We start from the raw sequence: 23,512 nt of genomic DNA, 5'->3' as shown, positions 1-23,512 counted from the left end.
ACGTTGGACACGCAATATTATTATTGCGAATCGTGCACGCTAGAAATACATCTTACGTTAATGTTATTATGTAATAGTATAGAAAAATTGATATTATCGATCGAGATAAGACGTGTTTAACGTGTCTAATTTTTTATGTTTTCCAAGACTGATTTTTGTTCATTCATTTTCAGGTAAATCCGGGTAGTAAGGCAGCTCAGCAGGGGGTTAGAGAGGGTGACTTAATTAGTAGTATAAACGGCAAAAGCACTCGGGAACTGACAAATAGCGAGGCTCACGCTCTACTACGTAATGCAGGCGATCATTTGAAGCTTGGTTTGAATCAGTGAGTTATCAATTTCTGTCATTTTAACTTCGCTTAATCTATTCTCAAGTAATGATGAAAATGAGTAAGCAGTTTATAAGAAATAATTAACAATTAATCTTTTTTCTTTTTTCTTTCTTTTTTTTTTTTTTTTTGATTACTTCTTCGAAAGAGAGAATATTGGCTCACCGAAAAGAAGAATTTATAAGAGCAGCCTCCAAGAGAATACATCGACCGAAACGTTGAAAAGTAAGTTATCTCGTTGTTAAAACGATATCTTCGAAATATTTTTTCTCTTTTTTTCTTCCCGTTAAATTAAACTCTCTTCAAATCTTTGACAAACGACTTTCCTGTGCAGAAATTACAACGAAGACAATAACCACTTCGAATACGCGGATTATAGCGACCGAAGCGAGAAAAAACGGCACAGGTGAGCTATCTGTGTAGTTTAAATTTATTTGAGAAGGAAATCGATCGGAGAATCGTGTTCTTTTATTTTACTCGATAATCGTGATAATCTTCATTTCCGATAAATTTTCAATTCTAATTTTTATACATAATATATCATTACATATAGAATATCGTATTTAATAAGACGAATATCTCGTAGTTATCTTCAAATTGGTAGCTGTTTTCAATCTATTAAAGTCTATTAACAAATTCCGCGAAAGGAACTCGATACGCAACATAACGAATCATGATAATCGGAAATCGATATTTGCTCGCGCCAATTTCAATCCCAAATGTCGATATAATTTAAATGCTTTTACCGAATCCAACGTGGAAAAATTGTAATGAATGAGACAACGTAGTGTATCCTATCGTTATTATCTACATTAACAAATCGTTCGTTTATTTAACTAACAGCCATTAATAATTTTTCACGATTCATTGTCATAGATGTTTCGGGCACAAAAGCCGCTTATCTCGGAGAATCGCTGTGGTTACAAGCATTATCGTACTAAAATATTGGATTTTCGAGAGAATTCGCGTGGTAATGATCGTAACTGTTTCGGTTAATAGGAATAATTAATAATTTCTAAACTGTTGTATCGAACGTTTAAAAAAGTTAGAGACATCGAAAAAGCAACACGAGATTTCAACGTTATCGTAATACGAAAATAGATATTTCTTATTATACATGTTCGAAATGTGAGGAGACGTTTCTGCATGACGTTTCGTTAATAAAATATATAGAAATTCGAACGAGATGCTTTGATACTTTTCATTGTAAAATGATCAAATCGTTCGGTCGTATTAGTAACAGACAAAAACTACGAAGAGTAACATTTAATTGTTTCGTTCGACATATTTTCGTTTACCTATGTTTGCAACGAATATAAGAAAAATGTTAAAAATGATATCCTGACTTTTTCATTTTCTATATTTATTTATCTATTTTTCTTTTTTCAAATCGATTTCAATGAATATTTTCCAAAGAGAATTTCGAATCGGAGGAGAAACTATTCGATTTGTCTCCTTAAATAGAATAGTAAGTTATAGAATGTAAAAACGTTCATTAGAAATACCAAAAAAAAAAAAAAAGAAAAAAGAAATGTCAGATCGTTTAGAAAATATCACTAAGAATAAAATTAAGAAGAACGGAGAAAAAGAATGAAACCGTCATCGCGTAGCCGTCGTAGTTATTCGAGGTCTTTATTACCGGCTTCTTTCTGCAAATTGCCTGGCACAAACGTCACGCTACGATGAACGGACAACACGTAGTAGACGCGTAAGAGGGGCGAACGATACAGGTTGCACGTGTGTCTCAGACGTACGTATACTCGTCCACATTATCATATATGGACACACCAAGTTGAACCCACATAGTTAGAGACAGTCGTATACCGGCACACCTGTCCCTATAAGAAGAAGAAGAAGAGAAAGAAGAAGAAGAAGAAGAAGAAGTTCGTTCTCGTTCGAGGAGACGGCGCACCCTCCACTTACGAGACGCCCTACGACAAGGAGGCGACCCTCTTCCTTTTCCTTTTCGAACTCGACCCACCTTTCTGTCAGTGCTCACGAACACCTTGTCGAGCGTACTTCAAGAACTCCTCCGATCTTCTCGCGTTATTTAATTCCATCGATCGAAACTCCTGCGATCTTTGATCTCGAACGATAAGAGAGAGAGAGAGATGAATTTGTTCCCTTGAAGAAATAGAAGAGGATGTTAGAGAAGAATAGTTACGATACAACAGCAACTACAACAACGACGACGACGACGACGACGACGACGACGACGACGACGACGACGATCACGAGGATTGTGTTTGATTCAGGGAAAAATATTGCAGTCGTACCGATTCGACAGACGACGCTTTCCTAGCTAATGCAATAGTATATAGTTCCTTTTCGAGAAAAAGGAAATTGCTCGGTGGTTGGAACAGAAGGCGTCGTTACTGTCGACGGTTAAAGGGCGTTGCCGACCGAACAGTTCGTGAATGTTCTGAAATTACGTAAAAGGATTTTTTTTATGGGCTCTGTAAAAGAAAAAAGAAAAGAAAGAAAGAAAGAAAAAAAAATAACAACTCGCTGAAAAGAGTAGTTCCTTCATAGAAACTGTGAATAAAATTTTTGATTGCATTTCTCTATTCTTTTCTTTTTCATAATTGTCTATATTACACCGTAAAATATTATAGTATTATCGCGACAATACCAATTAGAGGTCAATTGACGTCTATCGTGAGAAACGGTGCATGAGCGTTTTATAGAAATCTATAACGTAACAATGAATCGCTTTGTTCGATGGAACAATACCTTCGTACGACAAATCGAATCCTGTTTACGTAATTTCACGGATATACCTATCGGCCGCGAATTAATACGCGTTTAAAGGATAAATTGGAACTTTCGTACGATTAAAAGTACGCCACTAAAGAAAAGAGGGGAGGACTAGGTGAATCAAAGAAAGAATTGGAATAGTTCGAAAAGGAAAAGTTAGAAAAGATTTTCAAGAATGAAGTTCTTCGATTGTTCCCAATGCCTCGGCACGAACGAGGATCCTATTCCTTCCAGTTCGATAGAAATCACGAATCCTTTGGTTATAACGAAGCGGCCAATCCGACTAGTTTCCGAGGACTCGAAACGAAGAATATCCTTCGTGACGTCACGAACTCGGTTGCCTCCGATACTTCGATCACTGAGCGCCTCCTGGAAACGAAGGAAGCGTTCTCATGGAAGGACGAGACTGGAGAGCCGGAAATCGAAGAAACGGAATTCTATTAGGGAGTGCAAATCGAAGAAGGAAGAGAAGGAGGAGGAGGAGGAGGAGGAGGAAGATCGAGGAAGCGAAGCTCTTTCGAAGGTTGTAGATGACGTCAGTGCGACCAAGGAGATCCTAGAGAGATTGGATCGACTCGAAGAATCGAATCGAAGTTCAAGGAGGTTTGAAGATAGGGATGAGGAACTCGAGCGTGAATATTACGAGCACTTTAAGTTCCTTATAGATCCACCGCCTTGCTTCAGAAACGTCGAGGTTAATCAAAATTTGAAGAACAAATTCAATAGTTTAGAATTGAAGAGAATAAACACCGTCGCCATTCCTGAAACGACGGACATCTCCAACTTAGAGTCCATTGGGATTTCAAAGACACTACATTTCAAAGATACAAACGAGTTAGGACAAAAGACCGAAACGAATCGATTTTTCCGAGTAGAAACCCTTGGCTTGATCTTTCGCGAACGTTTCGAGGTAACCGGAACGACGATGGAGTTGCTCGATCGAAATTCGTCGATCCTGAAGAGCGAGGATGACGATGCTAGAAGAAAACGATCCTTCAGAAGGGAGAACAAAACTGTTCGTTTTAAGGACGAGGAAGACAAGTTGAGTAACGTCGACAATTTTGAGAACGGTGTAAAAGAGAGACTAGACGATTTTCAACGAAACCCAACGAGATCCATCGAGCCCGAGGAAATTCTCCAAAGACTATCGAGAGACATCGAGGGAAGCGATTCGGGAACCGATTTACGTGACGAAGATCTGATCGAGAGTTTAGATCGATTGTTAGATGTCACACAATTTGACGGTAAATCGATATCTCTTTACGTAAGATTTATTGTAACACACGTTTTATTTTCGCTTATCAAAGTCAACTTATACGATTGACATTTTCTATTCCATTTTTATATATGTATATATATATATGTGTGTGTGTGTGTTAGTCCAAAAACTTAGAACTGATCGATGCTATTCGATTTAGAGGCTTCGTTCTATTCATCCGTAAAAACACTGGGTCATTTCCCTTATCGAGTAATGTGCGTTTAGCGACCCGATTTCCACGTACGTTCAAACAATCGGCGATCGGCTTTTATCGAGAGCGATCGTATTGTCATCCATTGAGTTGAACGTTAGTGCCAGAACAATGGCTATTGCTATCATGATATATTGGAGTATGTACGAACGTGTTAAAAAAATGTATATTTTTAAAAAGAAAAGAAAGTAAAATAGCATCGAAAGCAAATTTTTAAAACAGTATCAAAATTGTTAAAGACGAATTTTAAATTTTAACTTTAGAATTTCTGACCGGGGAATCTTTATACCTGATAATCGCGTGCAACGTCAACGAGATATTCAAGTAATTAATCGGTGAAGTAGAGCGTAATCCGGGAAACGAATAATTTCAATCCTCGAAGCAATTTTTCAACGTACATTTGTATTCCCTTGAAATATAACGAAAGAAAAGGATGGAGTGATGTTGCATTAGAAAAAAAAGAAAAGAAGAAAAGAAAAAAAAAATAGAAGAAAAAATCAAATATTACTTCGACTAAAAGCAATAAAATAAAAATATAATATATACCGGCTATAAAATAACAAACGAATCACAATCTGGACTCGAGTGAAAGGCAACAATTAAAATACGTAATTCATACTATAAAATAAAAAAAAAGACAATTCAACTCGATTGAAAGGAACGAAATAAAAATCGTTGTAATATATATATATATATATACGCAAGCTATAATATAAAATAACCGCAAGCTCATAATATAAATTGAAATGAAATGCAACAAAAGAAATGCGCAATACATTTATTATACGAGGAAAATAGATTTTATCGAATTAAATCGATCGAAAACCACGAAATAAAGCTCTCGTTGGATATATCATTCAAAATACAAAGAAAAAGCGAAAGAGGAAACAGAAAGACAGGAAAAGAATATAATAAAAAAGTAAGAAAACAAAAGGAATAAGAAAATGAAAAAGGAGAAAAAAACCTAATCTTAACTCGAATGTAACAAAGGTTAATACAAATAACTGGTAATATAAAAGAAAATAAAAGTTGATCTCGTTCGGAGAAACGAGATTTCGATTGGTACGGGACGATTGCAATTACGAATCGAAACGAATTTTATTGGACATCGTAGATGGGTGATGGTGGGTGGTGGTATGGAGGAAGGGAGGCAAGAAGACGAGAACGGAAGCGTAATGGTCCGCGTCGACAGATAGAATCGATTTCGAAAGAGCCGAGGGGTTGAACAAGAGACGACGGGACATGTTGGACACGGGTACTTTAGCGCGCGCCTACGATGGGTGCGGTGTCGTCATGGGCCGAAGGTGCCGAGCCCACCTTTCGTCCTTCGCCCTGTACCCTTCTCTCCCTGAACCCTTTGGCCTTTCGTTGACAACCGCCAAACCCTGGCTATGCGGATTCCGTACCGTCCAACGCTTAGCGTTCATCGCGTTACATCAGCGACGAGTTTGACGCACGCTTCATTGTATTCGATCACGATTGCATAATTTCTTTTTTTAACTTTCTGTCTTGACTTCTCTTTCTCTTTTTTTTTTGCAATTATCTTTTTTTTGTTCCTTCATTCTATCTTTTTTTGCCTTGGAGCGTTATCGTAAATTGCTTTTTTCTAATTATGCGAGTGTCATGCTTTGTTTCTTTTCTTTCTTTTTTTTTTTTTTTTTTTTAATAGACAAATAATTTTGTTCGTATTAATTCTCGAAGTCGTTGTGAAATTTTCGTTAAAAGGCGAAACGGTTTTTTATATTAGTAAGAAAATATATATTTCCGTCAAAAGAGAGAGAGAGAGAGAGAGAGAAAGTACCGAGATCGCGTGTAATTTTGCGCAAGGGTATAATTTTCTCTACCTCTTACATGTATTAAGAGAACGAATACGGTGAAGTATGATTCGAGAATATCCGTAAGTACCTCGAAGGTCTCATGGGATCGAAATGATCCAACGTGTAGGTTCTCGTAATGAACTCGTCATTCTTTGTTACATATTCCATGTTATTCCTTTCGGAGTTCCGAACGAGACAGAGAGAGAAAGTAGATATCCAAAGGGACTCTCCCATCGTGTCGAGATATTCACGTCGAATCGACTTAGCGACATGGAATGCGTCGTCTTTCGTTTCTCCTACGCGTTTCTGTGTAATTTGAAGATGAATGGCTTTAATTAAGTTCCTTTGAGAAGGAAGGGATCGTCACACGGCTCTTTCGTAGTCGCATGATACGACCCTACTTGAGTTTCAAATTGATGACGTCGTCGTCATCGTCGTCGTGTTGTTGATATCGATGAAAAATTCGCTAAAAAAGCTTTCCAAATTATTCGAAATAAATATATTTCATTCTATCGTCGATTCATTACATTCGAGAGGAGTCTTAGAGGAAAAAATTGATGTCTCTTTTTTCCCGATTTTTCTTTCTCAAAGGAACAGATGTGTAAGTGCGTGTCTGTAGTTAATTGTCGAGATTCTAAATTTTAATTAGTTATGCGGTATAACGAAATTTGAACTTCCGTCAGAATTCGGTTGCTTCCGGAGACGATTACGCTCGTATTCGTGACGTAACACGACGAACGTTGAAATGTGGGTTGGGTGTTCTACAACATACATATATCTATCTCCCTGCCTGTCCCGGTATTGTTTATTCGGAAGGAAGTCCAACTCGGAAGTGGCACTATGCATGAATCCCGAGAGCGAGAGCGAGAGAGAGAGAGAGAGAGAGAGAGAGAGAGAGAGAGAGAGAGAAAGAGAGAGAGAAAAAGAGGGAAAAAGTGGGGGCGTCGTACGAAGCGTCGATGCGAGCTCTCCTCGAATGCGTTTCTATTTTATTTTCGAGAGTGCTTCTCGTGCGAGCTAGTTTTAAAGGAATTTTGTGGGATGAGGAACGAGAAATACGAGGAATATTAGTGTGCATAGTTTTATGCAATAAAATGGTTTGTGTGATTTTTTCAAATCGTTAAAAAGAGAAAAAAGAAAAGAAAAAAAAGTACCGAGCAAAAATATCTTTCACTGATATCGATTTATTTTATTAATTTGATCGAATAAATCAAATGTACGTTTTTTTGCGAGCAAATAGTTTTGTTACGTTATAAAACGAGACTTCGCACGATATATTTATACTTTCATATATTCAAAGATCGAAACCGAACTGTGACATTAGCGTACACGTGTCGAACGCACGTGGTTCTTTTTTTTTGACAGTTTAAAAGACGTAACCATGTACGTAACATCGTACGTTTGCTCAAATGTATGCAAATACAAATACAAATACGTAATGTTTGCGTTTACGTATGACGCATATGGAAGGAGGGATCGAGCGTGCTTCATGGGTGACATGAGTCCGTTTGTATTCAGTGTATAATAGTGATTCACGGACCTCGGAGGTTACACCGCGAGTTCCGACTTATCCTCTATGATAATAAATCGAATCTAACTAATGTCGATATCTATTACCATTACGTAGAAAATTTATACGGCGCGAACTGCCATAACTTGACTTTTAAAAACGGCCTTCTCCGTTCGACGATTCTCCGATAATATCTAAGATAATTTATTATTTCCGGATTTTTATAGACATTTTCAAGTATTAAGTTTAAAAATTCGAGCAATAAGTTTGGTACTTTGGTTCGTTCTTTGGTTTCCTTTTCTTTTTTATTTTTTTATTATATTTCTCTTTTTTTTTCAGATGACACTAAAAACGATCAAAGCTACGTTAATCAGAACGGTGGCTTGAAGAGCTCGACGATCGATCAACGTGTAGACACTAAGAAAGGTAAGTTTTATTAAAATATCATATTATGTTGTTCTTCTTAGTTAACGTCAAATAAATTTGCATCGCTGGGCTGGGACACGCTTTCTGCATGGACGGTAGAATCAATAGGAAAATTATATTTCTTTTCGAAATGGTGTCGGCCACATTATCCATAGATTATCTTTTCTGTAGTTGGAGAAAATTATATTTTCTATTTCGTAACGCGCCACAGCAAAAAGAGTTTACGCGTGATATTTAGCAAAGTTTCAAGAGAAATTTTCTTATTCGCGAGCGAAACGCAACCTTTTTCATTGGATTTCATTCGATTGCTATTAACAGCATTTGTCTCGAAGGAATCGCGATTATTCGGCATGTTTAATCATTGTTATTATCATTATCATCATCATTATCATCGTCATCGTCCTTGTTATCGTCGATAAAAATAATTATTTTTCTTAAAACTTTCGTTTATTTTATATTCGATCTCTTGGAAAGATCTTGACAGTGACCTTGTTTTACGTAGCGAAACTCGCTTAGATAGGACGTTTCGAGTTCTCTTTTGTTCTTTTCTAATCGCACAGAATGCCTCCTTCTAGAAGACGAACGACGTGTCACGCGTTTAGGAAAGGGCAACGATAGCTCGAGTAAATTATTCGAAATCGAAGGAAAACGTTTTTGCGACCGCATTTCGCAGGATATTGCGATTCCTCGGGCTACGTCACAGACGGTGAAGTTAACAAGATGCCTTCTCACGGCTCACGCAATCGCAGAAACCGCAGAAATCGCAACAGAAAACGATCTCAACGTCCACCGACTCCTGATGGATCGGCAAAACTCGAGGAAATCACGACCGATTGTGAAATCGTTGACGAGTCGAATACGAACGACTCCGTTTCGGAGAATGCCAATTCGAGCAAGGAAAATATCGACGATTCAACGATCACGATCGAGGAGGAAGACGATGGTATCGACAAATCAAGAAATTTTATCAAGGCGAATAAATTGGAAATAAAGAAAGAAGAAGTTGATACGAAAATACGAATGATCGAGATCAGTACGATCAGTAGTTCGCCTTTGGAAGCATCGATCGATTACATACCGGGTGTTGGAATTTTAGAAACTGGTAATATGGATAGATTGAACGGTGACAGTCCTTCGATAAGAGTCGACGAACCTTTGGATTTTATGGTACCATTATCCGATAGTGTCAATTCTAAGGTTAAGCTTCTCGAAGAGGATACTTTTACAATTGAAATGAAAAAGACGAAGGAGAGTTTAGAAATGGAAGATTCAGGACCTATCATAACTGAATTGGAATCGGACGTTGAGAAGGATCGATTTGAACGATTGCACGATGATAAGGTTGGAAAAAAGTCGAGATTAAAGTTGAATAATTCTCAAGAAGGTAAGATAGAGATGAAGGATAACGCGATGTCGAAGGAGATTGAAAGGAAATTGCGAAATTTTATCGAGGACTTGAAATTACCTAGTTCGCCGGAGAAAGAGGATCACAAAGTGGAGTACGAGAGGGCCGGGAACATCACGAAGAAAAAGAACGCAGAGAAACGGGCCATTTTGGAATCTTATTATCAGTCTCAGGCGGCTAATAGATTCTTAGATATAATTCAGGAAGAAGGAGAGAAATTATCAGGTGACGAAGAACAGCACATCAGAGATTTCATTAACGAGGAGATTGGAAAATATCGAAGAGCTGAATGTAAACGTATTAATGAGGTAACAGAAGACGAAGAAAACGAGGATGAATTTTTAGATAATGCAAAATTTACCGCGGTAAATATAATCGTGGTCGATGAGGAGACTATTGCTAAGGAAGGAGGTTTTAGTAAAATTAATGAAAAATCTGAAATAGTGAATGAGGAAAAATCGATTGAAACATTAAACGATAATAAGAACGTACCCATCGGAAATACGTCCGAAGAAATAGCAAAGGTGTTAATAAAAGATGAAAAAAGTCGAGTTTCTATTTCGGATAATGATGTTTCAAACGATGCTAAGTCCAAAGAATTCGAGGGAAACCTTTCGTGCAAAAAGATACAACTCGAAAATTCCGAGAGAAACGATCAAGTTAATAACGCGATTATATTCGACGAGAGACTTAATGTAAAACGAGAAGACGAGGAAGAAAAAATTGTGGAGGAAACGTTGGACGTAGAAGTTCCTGAAACGAGGATCTTTATCGAATCGAATAAACTGCAAGAAATTTTACAAGTGGATGAAATAAGAAATGATGACTGCGAAGAGAAAAGTCGTCGTTTAACGAGTGCGGAGGAAGATGAAAATATCGAGAAAAATGAAATGAAGGAGAGGAGCGAAGAGATCGATAAAGTAGAGAAGGATGAAACTAGATACGAGGATAAAAATGGAGAAGATGATATAAACGTCGTCGATGTTTTCGAGATCTCTAAGATATCGAAAGAATTCGATTCCAACTCGATCGAATCTGACGAAGAAGACGATCGTGTCTTGGAATCGTCAGAAACGGGTTTTGAAACGTTAATGAAAAATGAAAATAAATCGAAAATGAAGGAGACGCGTACGCCAGACGTGCCACCGAGGGGATCTTCTAACTTTTGCATTCAACGCGAATCCTCTGGTTCCTTATCAGAAGAAAGTAGTTTCTTTAACGCTCCAGTTCCTCCGGCTCGATCCTCCATGAGGGAAATAAAGGAAATCGGGGAAATACCGGAGCGTCCGCCGCTTCCTCGTGATGTGCAACGTTTTCTTGATGCGACCACTTCGATTCGATGCGAGTCAACGAACGGAAATATCTTTGTTAATTTCGAAGGTACGGAGGAGAGGTCGATAAATGAGAAAGGGGGTTCGGATCCCATCAATGACGGCGGTGATTCATTAAAGATTCCGACACGTGACTCGAACAAGATCTTTGCTGATGAACCGAGGGATGCCAATTTGTGCGCATCTTCCAAGAGCGACGTCTTATGTAACGACATCGAAAACATCGAGCTTGGCAATGAAGAGTCTCCTGAAATAACCGATGACAAGTTGTACGAACAGGCGCCAGGAAAAGATATAGATTTTATCGAAGCTACGACGACCCGTCCGAACGGTCGACGAGCACGAAGCACAGAGGAAATAACGATGGACGGTAACAAGGAAATCGGATCAAATAGGATCGATACGAGTGATGGGAGATCCATTACGAATGAGTCTACGAGTTCGACAAAAATTCTCGACGATGGAACCGCCGAGATACGTGAGAAGAAGACGATCACCGAGAAAACCGAAATAAAGGTAGTCGAGGAACACCTGAGAGATTCGAATATTTCTAAAAAATACATGAACGAAGAAAGCGCGGAGAGGTCAAGATCGGAATCCAAAAGAGATGAAAGTTTCGTGGAATGCAAGAACTCGGCGAACGTGGGCGAATCCTCGCCTTCGGATTCGAAAGATAATACCGAAGATTCGACGCTACTTTCGACCGATGGAAAACACGGAGATGAATTTGTAACGTCTCAGAATGAGTTTCAAGGTCAAGACTCGTCCAGTAGCGCTGCCTCCGTGAGTACGGTGAAATACGTTCCGATAGAGTCGCCGTCTCTCAACGACGTTTCTTCGATAATCAGAGAGGAAGAGGAAAAGAATAAACGAGGAATCAATTCGTCGAATCTGAAGTGCAAGCTGTCTTTGTTGAGATCCGAAGAAACGAATGGTTCGAAGAACGGCGATGATATCGAATCTCCTCAACCAATACCTTATTCTCCGATAGAAGACCTTTATTACGTTCCTCTGGACGACGTGGAAACATTGACTTTTCATCCGGCTTCTTTAAAGGATCTCAGCCTAAGAAAGATCCTCTCGATGCCGTACGGCTTAGAGATAATTCGACAGTTAACGGTCTATAAGCTTAACATATTCAAAGGCTTGCAGAACATTCGATCGTGCGTTAACAATGTAGAAAGTATCGAGGCTGACGACCGTCATCGATTAAACAAGCATGGTGTGTCTGACGCTGCGAATGAATTAGCTTGGCTAACGTTACGATATCGCGATTCAAAGACACCTGATAGAAACGAAAACGTTGTTTCAGACCAGGTAGACTCCTCGAGAAGATATCAAGGACCGGTTGATATATCCGATTTTTATGGTCAAGTTTTAAAATACGGAAAGATGAACGAAGAGGATCAAGTACCATGGTTGGGTGTATCGACATCGAGAGATCCACGATTGTTGCTATGTTTGTCGCCTTCTCAACAAAAGACGTCGATAAAAACGAGTCCCGACAGATTGCTCGATCTACATACGAAATTTTTAAATCGACGAAGTTACAACGAATACATCGAACCGCAACGAGTTTCACCGACGAATTATCGTGTGATAATAAGACAAGAGGATGATTCTCAGGATAGACCTTTGGGACTTTTAAATATAATCAAACGTAACTCCTCGTGTACTTCCGAAAAGAAACCGAGGGCCGTTAAATCTAAAATCTTTACTCCGTCTAATGTAGATGGTCAGGAACGTCTGAAGGTCACTCGTTTATGCGATTGGATGAATTTAGCGAGATACGAATCGAACGATAACGATGAACGTTCGAGATTCGTTCGTACGAAAGAGCCCTCTTCGTCTTTGTTAGCCGGCGAACGGACGGCTAGCGACGATAAGACGACGACTGCCGGAACGATGACGATGACGCCAAGTGGTGGTAGTCGCGGTCAGTACGGTTTCGTTGCTAAAGACTCGAGAACGTGCGACGGATCGATCGTCTCAACGAATCTCTCTACGAAGAATCGACATTCGCCGATGAACAAGAGTTCTATTACGTTGAATAGCGCGATTATCGATAAAAATGTTTCGCCGGAAGTCGAAAGAAAAACACCACCACCCCCGAAAAGATCTATCGAGCCTCGTTACAACGTGAATCCTGCATTGATCGATGACAGAGTCGAAGTGCCACCTAGAACGAAAAGAATCGTTACCGTTGATAAATCTTGCATCGACACAACAAGTATTTTCGATCAAAATCCACCGAGGAACCATTTGGAGGCTAGGAAACGGCAGGACAATGCTGAGGCCTTGAAAAAGCTTACCGCTACGGAGATCGTTGCGAACATGAAGAGATTACAGAAGGAGAACAATTTGATGGAACAATTAGATCCTGGTCGAAGAAAGTACTCCTTACCGGTGGAATATTTCGATCAGCAATTAAAATATATAGAGATGTTGGAGAATCAGCTGAAAAACGTGATATTAGCGGAGGAAGAAGAGAAAAAGGCTTTCGAAGAGTTTCAATTTCACGTGGGACAGAAATATCGTGAGGAACCGAAAAAAGCGAGGAAAGATGTTTTTACGAGAAAACAAACAAAACCTGAAAACGATAGTAAAGTTGAGAACGAGTCCTGGGAAGAAAAATCGCAGGACGTTACCGAGAATCGTTCGGAAAGTATTCAGAAAACTGGTAATCGTGACTTTTGTAAGAAAACTCACGACGAAAATGGTGTACACGAGGAAGAAACTACCGAGAAGATCGAACGTAGCGAGCATCGAGTGATCACGCAAAGAGGAGGAGGAGGAGGAGAAAAAGGAGGAAGTGGAGAAGGTGGAGGAGATCCTTTTAAGGAGAAGAGTAAACTTTCTGTTGGTAATTGCAAGGAAAAGAACGGTTTTCCCGAGTGCAAAACTGACAAAAAAGATTTGGGAAAAGTAATGAAGATCGATATTACGAATTCTAATGGTGCGATGAACGGCGGCGAAGCTTTTCGGCAAAGAATGTACGACGAGTACGTTCACAAAGTTCTTGAAAGGGAAGAGAGAAAGCATCACAAGGTCGTGAAGATCAGTTTACACGATGACATACGTAAATCGGAATCTAAGATGAAAAACATGAGCGCTATGGAGAAGGAGTTCATCGAGAAGGCAAAAAACAGATTGAACAAGTTCGGTATCAAGCTTGACGAGAGCGAACCAGAATCTGAGAACAGTGCTGAGAGGAGTCAAGAGGAGGACACCGTTGAGGCTAGATGTTTGATCGATGGAAAGGAGATAGGAGATCGAAGAAAATTACCGAAACATCTTCGAGAGTTCTTGAAGATCTCGATGAAGGATATTGATCAGGATGGTGAGTTATACCGATAGAAAGAGCGAGAGAGAGAGAGAGAGAGAGAGAGAGAGAGAGGGAGGGAGAGAAAGCAAGCAAAAAAGAGAGAGAGAGAGAGAGAGAAAAGATTGATGTGTTGCTCGTCGTGTGTCAATTACTATTTCTCACACCTGAGTGTTCTCCAGACTATCACTGACCTTGGACCAAAGGGTTAGAGCCCTACTTTCTTTACCCTGCGGTTCGCAAAACGCCAACGAAACTAGTTTGTGATGGTCGTTAACGCACGTTACCGGACGTCTTGAGTATTTGAATTACAGTGATTAGATGTTTCGTGTTTTATGTTCTCTTTGTTTTTTATTATTCTTTTTTTTAATCTTTTTTTTTTTTCATTGATCGTTACTAACGTTGATTGTTTTACTAGAGGAATGATTCTAATGCTGTTTTTCTTTTTAGTTTTGGATTTTTTTTCTTCTTTATTTTTGTAGCACGTTTAAAATAATCGTAGAAAGGAATGCGCAGAATTGTTTGTTGCTGTTTAGCGGGAAGTCGATCCAAGTTCGTTTCGAAGGGCGTGCAGAGTAAGTAGGATTTTTAAGTACTCCTCTCTCATATCCGCTTTCTTTAGAGTATATTTATGCTGTTTTAATCATCTCTTTTTTTTTCTTTTTGGTTTCTTTCTTTTTAATTTTCTTTTTTCTTTTTTGTTTCTCTTTCGTTTCGTTTCATTTTATTTCGTTAATTCTCTCTTCTCATCATACGTTAGAAAAAAGGAAAAAAAATGTTTGTTTCAACGAGCAACGATCGTATGCGACATCTCGTTATCTAACGCGTTTGAAATACTCGCATTCATTGAACCGAAGAATCCAGGGCATTGTGCGATAGTGGATATAAAATCGACGGGAACGTATTAAAAGGTTATCCGGCGGTTTTATGTTCGCGGTAATAAGCGATCAGATTGTATGTACGAGGCAATCTTTCACGTATTTATTGATCGGTGTCTTGTTTTAAGTTAGCGAGATCTCTTCGGTCTTGAGGTGTTCTTCGATTTAAACGAATCGAACGATGTAATGGGTAATCTATCGTAAAATATCGATACCTTTTTGCTGTGCCGACGTTACCGTTTCTCATTTTCTTCTTCTTTCTTTCTTTTCTTCTTTTATTGTTTTCTGTTCTCTCTATTTTTTTATTTTTCAGATTTCTTTTTTAGCTTTCGCATAGAGCCTAGCATATCACTATTGATAAAACGATCGAGAGAACGCATATAATACGTACTTACGTATCTCGATTATTTCTATCGTTTTATTATTCTTTTTTCTGTTTTTCTTTTTCGTTCTTTTTCTTTTTTAATGTCTCTTGCTCCGTAGTACTGACGTCCGCGAATATCTTTTGGTTTATTTTTCTTCGAATCGAAATCGTGAGGCTGCCTGCCGTCAGTGGGAGTAGTATGAGGCTGCAATCGTTTGCTGATTCATACACAGAATGAGGACCTAAATTTAGGCCCCTACGAGAAATAGGGCACTACTGAGGACGTCACGACTACGCATCCCCAGTTCTCGACGACGGAACCACCGTCTTTATTTTCGGTTATTTCCGACAGCTTGCAACACGAACCACCAGCACGCTGCCGAATCTTTGCTGCTGACCCAACCAACTCTTAAAGTTTATCGGAACTTAACACGCGAATCTTTTATCTTCTCTTCGAAATGCCTTGATCTTTCCATATACAGATTATATATATATATGTATATATATGTATGATATATCTATACATATTATCGGTAATCTTTCGAGCGTCCTATTTACCAGAATTTATTATTCTATAGAATAAACGACCGAAACGCGCTGTTAACATCTTTTTATACGGTTCTTCTTCTAAGAGACGTAAGATATACTCTCTCGTTTCTAAAGCATGGCCTCCTCTCGGAAGCTTTTCAAGCTCGTGAAATGGAACGGGATAAAGTGGGCAAATGGTCGTTCTATTGAGGACCAAATGAATTCGCTCTTTAAAGGTGCTTATCTTGCCACCGAAATTTTCCCTCGTTAATCTTTCCGCGTGCGTGACGAATGCTTTTTCTCCTTTCACCTCTCTCCTCTCAACCACCACCCTTCGCTTATTTTCTATTCTATCTCTACACTAGTCAAAAATATTCGACCGTTAGACGTCCACGCGAATTTAGATTTTCCTGACCTCAAAAGATGAACTCTCTCTTTCTCTCTTTCTCATACTGGTTCTTTTCGAATCTTTAAAGTCGCCGCGTGTCCCGCTCTGATAAATCGAAAATTAATCGATTTTTCTCTTCCCAAGATCCAAATGCCAAATGGTTTTTTCTTGTAATCGTTGTTATTGTTGTTATTGTTATTTACTTTCTCTTCTCTTTCTCCTTTTTTCTTTTCTTTTTCCTTTTCTTGCACACTCATGCACGCTTTTTAGATAGAACACGTGCCTATGGTATCGGTGGAAGGGGTAAATACAATGAAAACGATCTACTACACGAGATCGACAGAGCTTTGGTAATCGGCAAAGGATTTCTTCTTCGCCAAGGTGCGTTTCTTTTTTTTATTTTTATTTTTTTTTAATCTTGCTTACCATTGCATGCTTCGTTCAGTCTATATAGTTCGTCGTACAACTTGTACAAACGTCACTCGATTTATTTTACAATACAACAGGGTATTACTTATATACCTATATATATATATATAAAGTGCATCCTGGTTTTTAATAACGTTAGATATAAAATATCTTTTCATTTCTACAATGGCTCGTTTTCAAGACGAGAATTCGCAGAAAACACGTAATCAGATCCAACGGATGTATTTCCGGAAGGAGTTAGAAAATCCAACGCAATATTTTCCTCGACGTTACGCTGAAGTTGATTCTACTAGTAGCATCAAGAGCAAAAATCCGTAGAGGATTCAATCTACTAAGACGACCGAGATCCTCTCTCTAGAACGACTCGAGCTTTGCCCCCTCCTCCCTTCTCTATTCCTCCCTCTCTTCTCCGTAAATTCTCTTATATTTTTCCGTTCTATCTCTATGAGAAAACATTTTCTTATCTTACAGAAAATATTTTCGTTTCTCTCCATTCGACGGGCTAAGCTTCGATCGTCCTAAAATAAACGTCTTTCTTTGATTCATATGTATATCTATTTTGTTTTGTTTCTCTTTCTTTTTCCTTTATTCTTTCCTTTTTCATTCCCACTTGTGATGTTATTAATATAATTCTATCGTTTGTTCGTATCAACATGCAATTTGTAACGATAATTTGGTAAGAAATTAATTAATCGTTTTAATTAAATACATGTACTTTCGTGCTGAATATAATGAATAAATATATATCTATTTACATATATACATATATATTTAGATAGATATATCAAGCAAACGTGTAGATTATGGACGGATCAAAGTTAGTCGGGAACAAAAACGAAAACACAGAAAAATCATAGATAGAAAAGATCATGGCGTATAAGGGAGAGAGTCTGGCCATCATCGACGCCGGCGTCGAAGTTGGCGTCTAAGTTGGCGTCGACGTCGGCGTAGTAAACGCCGTAAAGCGAGACGACGGAGTTGCGTTTTTGCCAAGCGTCGCCGTTGTGCTAGCTTTAGTCCACGATCATCTTTCGTGCTTTCCTCGTGCGTCCTCGGACCGCTATGATACGTTGAACGTTTGAAAAAGTTTAGATTTCGTCGAAAGAAAAGAGAAGTGACCCACGCGATGTTGGAAAAAAGTGAGTGCGATCGAATGATTTCTAGAAAACGAAAAAAAGAAAAGAAACGAAAGAAAGAAAAACGATCGATCGATCGAAAAGCGATCCATTTCGTATCGATCCGTAATTTTTTTACAATTTAATTTTCAAATGGTTCGTAGTGTAATATTTTTGTCCGGTGGAGAAACACGAGATAAAAGCTTTAAAATTTCTCGTTTTATATATTACATTTTCCAACCGATTACCCGAAAATATTCTTGTTTGTTGGCGCGAAAAATGAAAGAAATTTCGATTATATTTATTTCTTCCACTATATTATACAGTAGTTATTTCAAATTTTCTCGGTTTCCTCGAGTTTTTCTGTTATCTAATTTTAATTTCTCTGGCTAATTTTTATTAATCATTACGTGTTATCTACGCTTCGTATCCATTTTATATTATGAAATATTCAATGAGATCTAATAGCGTGCCAATCATTTATTTTCATTTGAATCAATAAGAGTAATAAAATAATTAAGAAGGAATAATCGAATCTTCGTGATCGTTATATTAGCGTTCCTAATGTGACGAAAATAGTCGATGTTAATGCCGTTTGTATATATCTAATCTATACTTACACATACGTCGAAGCAGTTCGAACTGAGAACATAAATTTTCGTTTCTCCTCGTGTAAATTATAATTAGATCAGAAGGCTACGAAATGCTGGAGTGGAGATCAAGCAGAGACGAGGGAGAGAAAGAGAGAGAGAGAGAGAGAGAGAGAGACACAGAGAGACAGAGAGAGAGAGTCTCGATCGGTGATCGAAAGCTGATCGGTCAGCAGTATGCACATCTGCGAGCATGTACATTGCAAAGCAGCAACGTGCTGCAACGTGCTTGACAAGCCGATCTATTCTTGGAATTGTTAGTGGAGAACGTAAGAGTAATTTGATGTATGTGCGCGTGTGTATGTGTGTGTACGTATACGTGTCGATGGCGTCTGTAAAGTCGCGAATCGTCTTTCCGAATTTTCCATCCCTATGCCGACCTTGTTAGTCGAATGATAGTTCTCAGAAAGAGAGAAAGCGTGAGAGGGAGAGGGAGAAAAAGAAAAAGAGAAAGAGAGAGAGAGAGAGAGAGAGAGAGAGAGAGAGAGAGAGAGAGAAACCCATGAGAAACGTTTTGTCTCATTTTCTTTCATCTCTCCGAGCATCATCCCTTCTTTTCATCCCTTCTATCTCTTTCTTCTCCACTCATTCTGTATTTTTTCTTTCTCTACCTTTCACGAGCTCGTCAAGCACGTTTCTATATTAATGAACCTCGTTGCCTTCGTCAAGGAAACTACTTAAGAAGCTTTTCAGACATCGTCCAAAACGACGATAGAAAACCAAGAAAGATCTCTTTATGAGTGGCTACAATCTACCTTCATAACCTTCACCGTGGAAAAAACGCATAGCAAGTTGCCGATATGAATGTCGTCTCTCTGTACCTTTCTCTCCCTCGGTGAAAGATTTAGAAAGTGTTCGGATCTTCGATATTACGTATTATTGTTTTTTCGCTGGATTACCTCGAAGAAAGTGGATTTCGAGTTGGTCGATAAAGTCGAGGATCGAAGGTCGAGCTTACCTTGTTCAAGATTAGATCTTAAAGTGTGGTAACCGGTGCAGTTTAAGTATCTCGTATTGTACTTATTCGTCACAATCGTAAAATACGATCTTCGACACACGTCGTCCATTTTTTGACTTTATCTTCGTATCTTCATTCTCTCGGGAAAAGAGAAATATATATGTATATATAGAAATAAAAAGGAAAAGAGAAATAAAATTCTCCATCTCGTAAAGTATATCAACGCGAAATTGTAAAATATTCTTTGCTGCTTCCAGAGAACGTTATGTTCGCCCCAACGTTTAAAGCCTCATCAGCGAAACCAGGTAAACATATCCGAATGAACGGTGAAGTTAATGAAAATGTTTTCTCTCGTTGCACGTTAAACGTCCAATTAAACGGGACGATATTAATGAGAACATTTGATCGTATAATAAATGTTGAAAATGTTACCGATACTAACGAAATAATTCAATGACGATTGTTTAAATGAATGAATTCATTAATGAATTACTTCCACGTGTAATTCGACTCATTTGACGAATAATTATGCAATTATTGTGTCGCTCGGAAAGGATTGTGCTCACGTATGATAATTCGATAAATCGATTTAATATCGATAGCGAAGTACTTTGCAGCAAATGTGTTTACTTTTAGAAAAACCTGCCTCAACGTTGACTCGAAGCTGCTCTCAACATAATAGTAATTATCTGTAATAGTAAATATGTCAGTGCGCTTACTACTCGTGTCTAATTTTAATTCTTCGACACACTACTTCTTCATTTCCTGTTTTCGCAAGAGCCACGTGTCCACCGTTGTGACTAATAACGCGAATTGAAGATTACTAATACAGAGACGATTGCATTTTCCCTCTTTTCTTTCTCTCTCTCTTTTTCTCTCTCTTTCGGTCTTTTTCTCTTTCTCACATCAGATATATAGGCGCGTACGCACAAACATTCATGCTTTTTTTCTTTATTAAACTGCGGAACATGTATACAAAAGTAACGAGGTTATGAAGTTAAAAAGAAAAGAAAAGAAATAACAGAATATTTCATTTCCGGCTTCGTAACACGAGTTTATGTAATCGACTAAAGAAATGGAGAGGAAAGAAATGGTCCTTTATGTAATAATAATGCTACTCGAGCCAAGATTAGCGGCGCTCTTTTTATACATATGTGTATATATATATATATATATATATATATATATATATATATATCGTACGTTAGTTTTGGCACAAACGCATAGAAACCATGTGTTCTGGCACGTTTAATATTCGCTTTGGTGCAAGGACCTCTCATATCTTCCTTTGTGCTTTAGTTACTTTATAACCATCCCAATTTAAAAACTTTTTCTCTTCCATCAGAAGTAACAATAGGTTTATCTATCAAAGAAAATGCTTCACCGTATTAATTAACTCCAATGTCATTAACAAAAGTATTATGGAAAATATAATTGGGGTGAAAAAAATTTTGAAGGTATTTCACTTTGTCGGTAGGAGTTTGGTCGCCAGGAAGCGAACCACCGGCACCACCAAAGGAACCGAGTCCGGATCGTACAAAGGATTCGCAAAAAGATGGTGGAATACCGCCAGTCTGGACTCCATCCAGCGCAGGAGCGAGTCCTGTGCCAGAGAGGAAAGAGTTTCGTCCGGTACAATTCGAAAGCCCGATTTTAAGCAGAAAGAAAAAATCCGAAGAGGTATATATACGATCTCGCTTTTTTTAATGATACCAATTCGTCTTGCCATTTTAAACATTATGGCTACTCATTGCTCGTTGTTACTGAAAATAAATATAATTTGAGACAATTAATTGTCTTGTCTAACTGTTGCAAGAAATAAAAAAGGAGAGAGAGAGAGAGAAAACTAAGAACTAAAAACTAAAAACTATGAAAAGGCAGTTTTCGTTTCGTTCGGTACCTCGTGAAATCAATAAAGTACTCGTGGATATATTTTAATTGCTTGAATAAATTCGAGAGTTGACTTTTTAATCGATATTCCGTTTGCAGACCGAGGAAGCTCCTCCACCTTGGAAAAGCGAGGAAGATAAGAAAGAGATTACCGAGAGCTTTTCACAAAGTAGCATATCCACTACGTCGCGCATTGTTAACTCTCATTCCGCTCCGTCTCAAGGCTTGAACACGTTAGCTTCTACACCTAGACTACCTAGGGCACAAAACCCAACAATCACGCTTCTGCAAAAAGCAAGAGGTTCGAAAAAAAATATATATATAAATTTAACGAAACAATACATTTAAAAATGGATATTACATAGGGCAAGATCTAAACATGATTTTTTTTTTACTTTAGAGGGACAATTGCCAAAGGGAGCAGCGTACATCGAAGAAAATGAGCCTTCTAAGGCCGATCATATCGATGAGAAACCTTTGATTAGTCCAGGAGAAATAAGTAAGTGCATTATGAAAATAATAGTAGGAAATCACTCGTTCGATGTCATTTCATGTTCCTCTAGCATGATATTTTTCATTGATTTTATTATCCTCCTCCTATGCCTTGCCACCCTCTCTCTCAATATCGAATCAAAATTCTTCATCAATCATGTGTATACCTTTTTTCTCACGTGACAACGAGTCGATTTAATTCACCAACGTGATCATGAGATATACGATAATCATATGTTCGTTTTCACAATCTCGCGTCTACCGCGTGTGTAACAACGATGATCGTTTATGTTTGTGAAATCAATAAATGTCCCGTTAGTCTACACCGTGAAGAAAGAGTACGAAAGTGAGCCGGAATCGGAGAACGAACCGCCAAAAAAAATGGTCGATTTGGGTCCACGAAAGTTCGAAGGTATCGGGCCGACTACTAAAGAGGGTATTCCCCTCGTTCTAAGATCGGTAAGTTTAAAAAAATTTATATCGAAAGTTCGTGCAATAGAATGTGATTAATATGTATCAAATGACGACATCGACGAAATGATAGGTTGCTTTTAATTTTTTTTTATCATGCAACAACAACAAGATATTTAATGCATACATATATTATAAACACTAGTAGGTATTTGAAATGATTTCGATACAGGTACGTGTTGGATAGATAAATTTTGTGAAATTTTGTATATATCGATTTGGTCAAATGGCTTTATAATTAGCGTAATATTAATTATCGAGTAAATCGATTTTTAGGAAGTCAAGGAGAACAATCAGACTAAGTGGTACAAGAAAATGTACGATTCGCTTCATCGTGCGGATAGAGACGGTAGGCAATGTTTATCGTTTATTAAAAAGTTATTACGTTCAAAAGCAATAGCAACTCGTCGATATTGTAAGAAGAAAAATTTCAATCGATCACTACTCTTTTTCAGACGACTACGTAACCATCCGTTACAAGTCCAGAAGAGGTGAATATCTTCCTCCTCACAGAAAACACAAAAACACGATTTATTAACATTAATAAGTCGATTAACTTAATCGTTAACATGTAATAATAAACTTTACCGCGTCGATGTAAATAGACTTTGCGTGAACCAAAGTATTTACGTCGTTTGTCTGGATGAATGGACAACTGTGTTGCGTAACCGAAGATGATTATTATTATACTCTTAACAATCTAATCGCTCGTGCGTGAAAATAACAATAAACAATTTGCGCTAAATACGTTCCACTATACTATATATTCTATTCGAAGTACCTTACCTAACATCCTGGTTCTAACCAGTGTTAATGACGATAAGCTTTTATAAGTTGTCCTTTATTTTCGAAGCGAGTCTAACGAGAATTGTGTCATGGCGTACCTATTTAATTTGCATTATACCCTGCAGGTGCTTTACTAACTCTACGATCACCGCCGTATATTTATCGATTAAATTACGCGACATACTGTAGTGATCGATC

General features: G+C 38.2%; 1 protein-coding gene across 1 annotated transcript in view; it reads left to right on the top strand.

Moving 5' to 3' along the window:
- LOC127064954 (uncharacterized) overlaps positions 1-23,512 on the top strand; it is a 71,135-nt gene that overhangs the window by 23,497 nt on the left and 24,126 nt on the right. The window contains exons 2-14 of the mRNA XM_050996662.1: positions 174-325; positions 477-553; positions 663-734; positions 8,221-8,307; positions 8,981-14,383; positions 16,794-16,904; positions 19,933-19,980; positions 21,153-21,355; positions 21,665-21,866; positions 21,966-22,064; positions 22,377-22,516; positions 22,805-22,877; positions 22,984-23,019. Coding sequence (XP_050852619.1) covers positions 174-325; positions 477-553; positions 663-734; positions 8,221-8,307; positions 8,981-14,383; positions 16,794-16,904; positions 19,933-19,980; positions 21,153-21,355; positions 21,665-21,866; positions 21,966-22,064; positions 22,377-22,516; positions 22,805-22,877; positions 22,984-23,019 — 6,703 coding nt within the window. The remainder of the gene's footprint in view (positions 1-173; positions 326-476; positions 554-662; positions 735-8,220; positions 8,308-8,980; positions 14,384-16,793; positions 16,905-19,932; positions 19,981-21,152; positions 21,356-21,664; positions 21,867-21,965; positions 22,065-22,376; positions 22,517-22,804; positions 22,878-22,983; positions 23,020-23,512) is intronic.

Source organism: Vespula vulgaris, chromosome 7, assembly GCF_905475345.1.
Source record: "Vespula vulgaris chromosome 7, iyVesVulg1.1, whole genome shotgun sequence".
Lineage (NCBI taxonomy): Eukaryota > Metazoa > Arthropoda > Insecta > Hymenoptera > Vespidae > Vespula > Vespula vulgaris.
Note: the sequence above shows the minus strand (reverse complement) of the source record. Positions and strands in the feature narration are given on the sequence as shown.